The sequence below is a fragment of the Myotis davidii genome, unplaced genomic scaffold, assembly GCF_000327345.1.
Source record: "Myotis davidii unplaced genomic scaffold, ASM32734v1 scaffold235, whole genome shotgun sequence".
Lineage (NCBI taxonomy): Eukaryota > Metazoa > Chordata > Mammalia > Chiroptera > Vespertilionidae > Myotis > Myotis davidii.
Genome location: NW_006287462.1, coordinates 3,637,144 through 3,638,756, shown reverse-complemented (window position 1 = coordinate 3,638,756; position 1,613 = coordinate 3,637,144). Strand labels below are relative to the sequence as shown.

The 1,613-nt window shown below is 54.1% G+C and overlaps 2 protein-coding genes across 6 annotated transcripts in view; one reads left to right on the top strand and one right to left on the bottom strand.

The window, feature by feature from the left end:
* The window catches only part of LIAS (lipoic acid synthetase), a 17,311-nt gene extending 16,089 nt beyond the window's left edge, over window positions 1–1,222 (bottom strand). For 2 of the 5 annotated variants that reach the window (XM_015561012.1, XM_006759293.2), the window contains exon 1: window positions 1,036–1,222. Coding sequence is in view for 4 of the 5 variants with exons in the window: in XM_006759293.2 (XP_006759356.1) it covers window positions 1,036–1,080 (45 nt within the window). In the remaining variant the exon portion in view is untranslated. The remainder of the gene's footprint in view (window positions 1–1,035) is intronic. The other 3 variants (XM_015561011.1, XM_006759292.2, XM_006759290.2) reach the window with 2 other exon arrangements.
* A 39-nt stretch (window positions 1,223–1,261) lies between these two features.
* RPL9 (ribosomal protein L9) overlaps window positions 1,262–1,613 on the top strand; it is a 3,974-nt gene continuing 3,622 nt past the window's right edge. Inside the window, exon 1 of the mRNA XM_006759289.2 lies at window positions 1,262–1,325. The gene's annotated coding sequence lies outside the window, so the exon portion shown is untranslated. The remainder of the gene's footprint in view (window positions 1,326–1,613) is intronic.

The window sequence follows — 1,613 nt, the reverse complement described above, 5'->3', positions numbered from 1 at the left end:
AGCGTCTGTTAATGGTGCTGCACGATTGCTACAGCACTTGTCCTTGTCTCTGGGAAAGCCTACAGCACAGGTTTGTGTGTTCAGCGTCCAGAGTGGTGTCTAGTACATTCTCTGTAATAAAAGCCTGATATGCTTCCTATATAATAAAAGCCTAATAGGCTAAGTGTCCATCATCTGTTCAATCAAAGCCTAATATGCTAATGATATGCTAAAGCCGCTCAACATTCACTATGAGGTGCACTGACCACCAGGGGGCAGACACTCCAACCTGTAGCATTGCTTGCTGCTGGGGTCCAGCCAATCAGGGATAAGCCCGCCAGGCCCAGGAGCCCTCCCAGGTCCCTCCCCAGCTGGCCAACCTCCAGATTCCTCCCTTGCCCCAATGTGCACCCCTTGGCCTGGCCTGTGCCCTCTTACAATCTGGGCTGAGGGACCTCCCAGTGCAAGAATCTCGCACACTGGGCCTATAGTAGTAAATAATAAGGGGTGCTCAACAACACAGTGCTCCTATAAATGCTCCAAAAAGTGCAGGGTTCAACTCAGTGATAAACAGAGAGAAAAGCTCTCAGCGTGGGCCAGAGAACCTACAAAGAAACCAATACCAGAGACTGTACCACACAGGGGAGTTGGGAGCATTAAATGACACCACGTGAAAAAAGATTAGAGCCCCGCGGGCAGGGCTCAGTCAGCGGTGGGGCGGGCCCATTCCCGGTTACGGCACCAGCAGGGCTTTCGGTTAGCTAGACCCCCAGGGGAGGGTGGTGCAGGAGGCAGCCAGTCAATGATTCTCTCTCCCTCTCCTTTCCTCTCTGAAATCAATAAAAATAAATTTTTTAAAAAGAAGCAGCACATATTATGTTATCCCGAGGGCCACGAGAATAGAGCAATTTGCTGCTTCCATTAAAAAAAGAAAAAAGATTAGAACAGTGCCTGGGTAGAAGTAAATTATCAGAAATTGTTGGTCTTATTATTGGGCGCACTGAAGAGAATGGAACCCCCCACCCCACGCCCGCACTCTGAAGTCCCGCCGCTCACCTGGGGTCTCACGGTGCGGACCACTACCCCGCATCGTAGAGACATCTCCCTCTTCCGTCTTCCAGCAGGGTCCCGGGATCTAGCTACCAGGAAAAAACAGGTAGAAAATCCTCTTGGTATTTATGACAGCTGACCTTAAATACCACTGAACCCGTGAAACTTCAAGCTGGCTCCCGATTGGCTGCTTTAGCCGAGTGGCGGCGCGCACTCATGACGTCATACGCAGCGCCCTTACGGCTACAAGAACGTGATGACGAAAGACGCTCCCTCTTTGCCGCATCTACTGCGAGGTGAGGTTATGTCTGAATTCGGTGGGCCTTGGGAATCTGAAGCCATCGGCTCTGGGAAAGCCAGCGGCGCCGGTATGGCGCTTGGAGGCTTTATCCTGGCTGTTCCCCCGCGCGGCGGGCCCCATCTGGGTTTGGCGGCACTGGGATTCGAGCTCTGTCCCGGCTGTTGGGCCTACCCCCGCCCCGCAGCGCTGCCGGGATGGCGCCTGGCTGATAGGGCTCCCAGGGTGGCGCCGGGTCGGAGTTAGTCCGCTGGGCCTCGGGACACCGGCTTGCTGCTCGCAGACC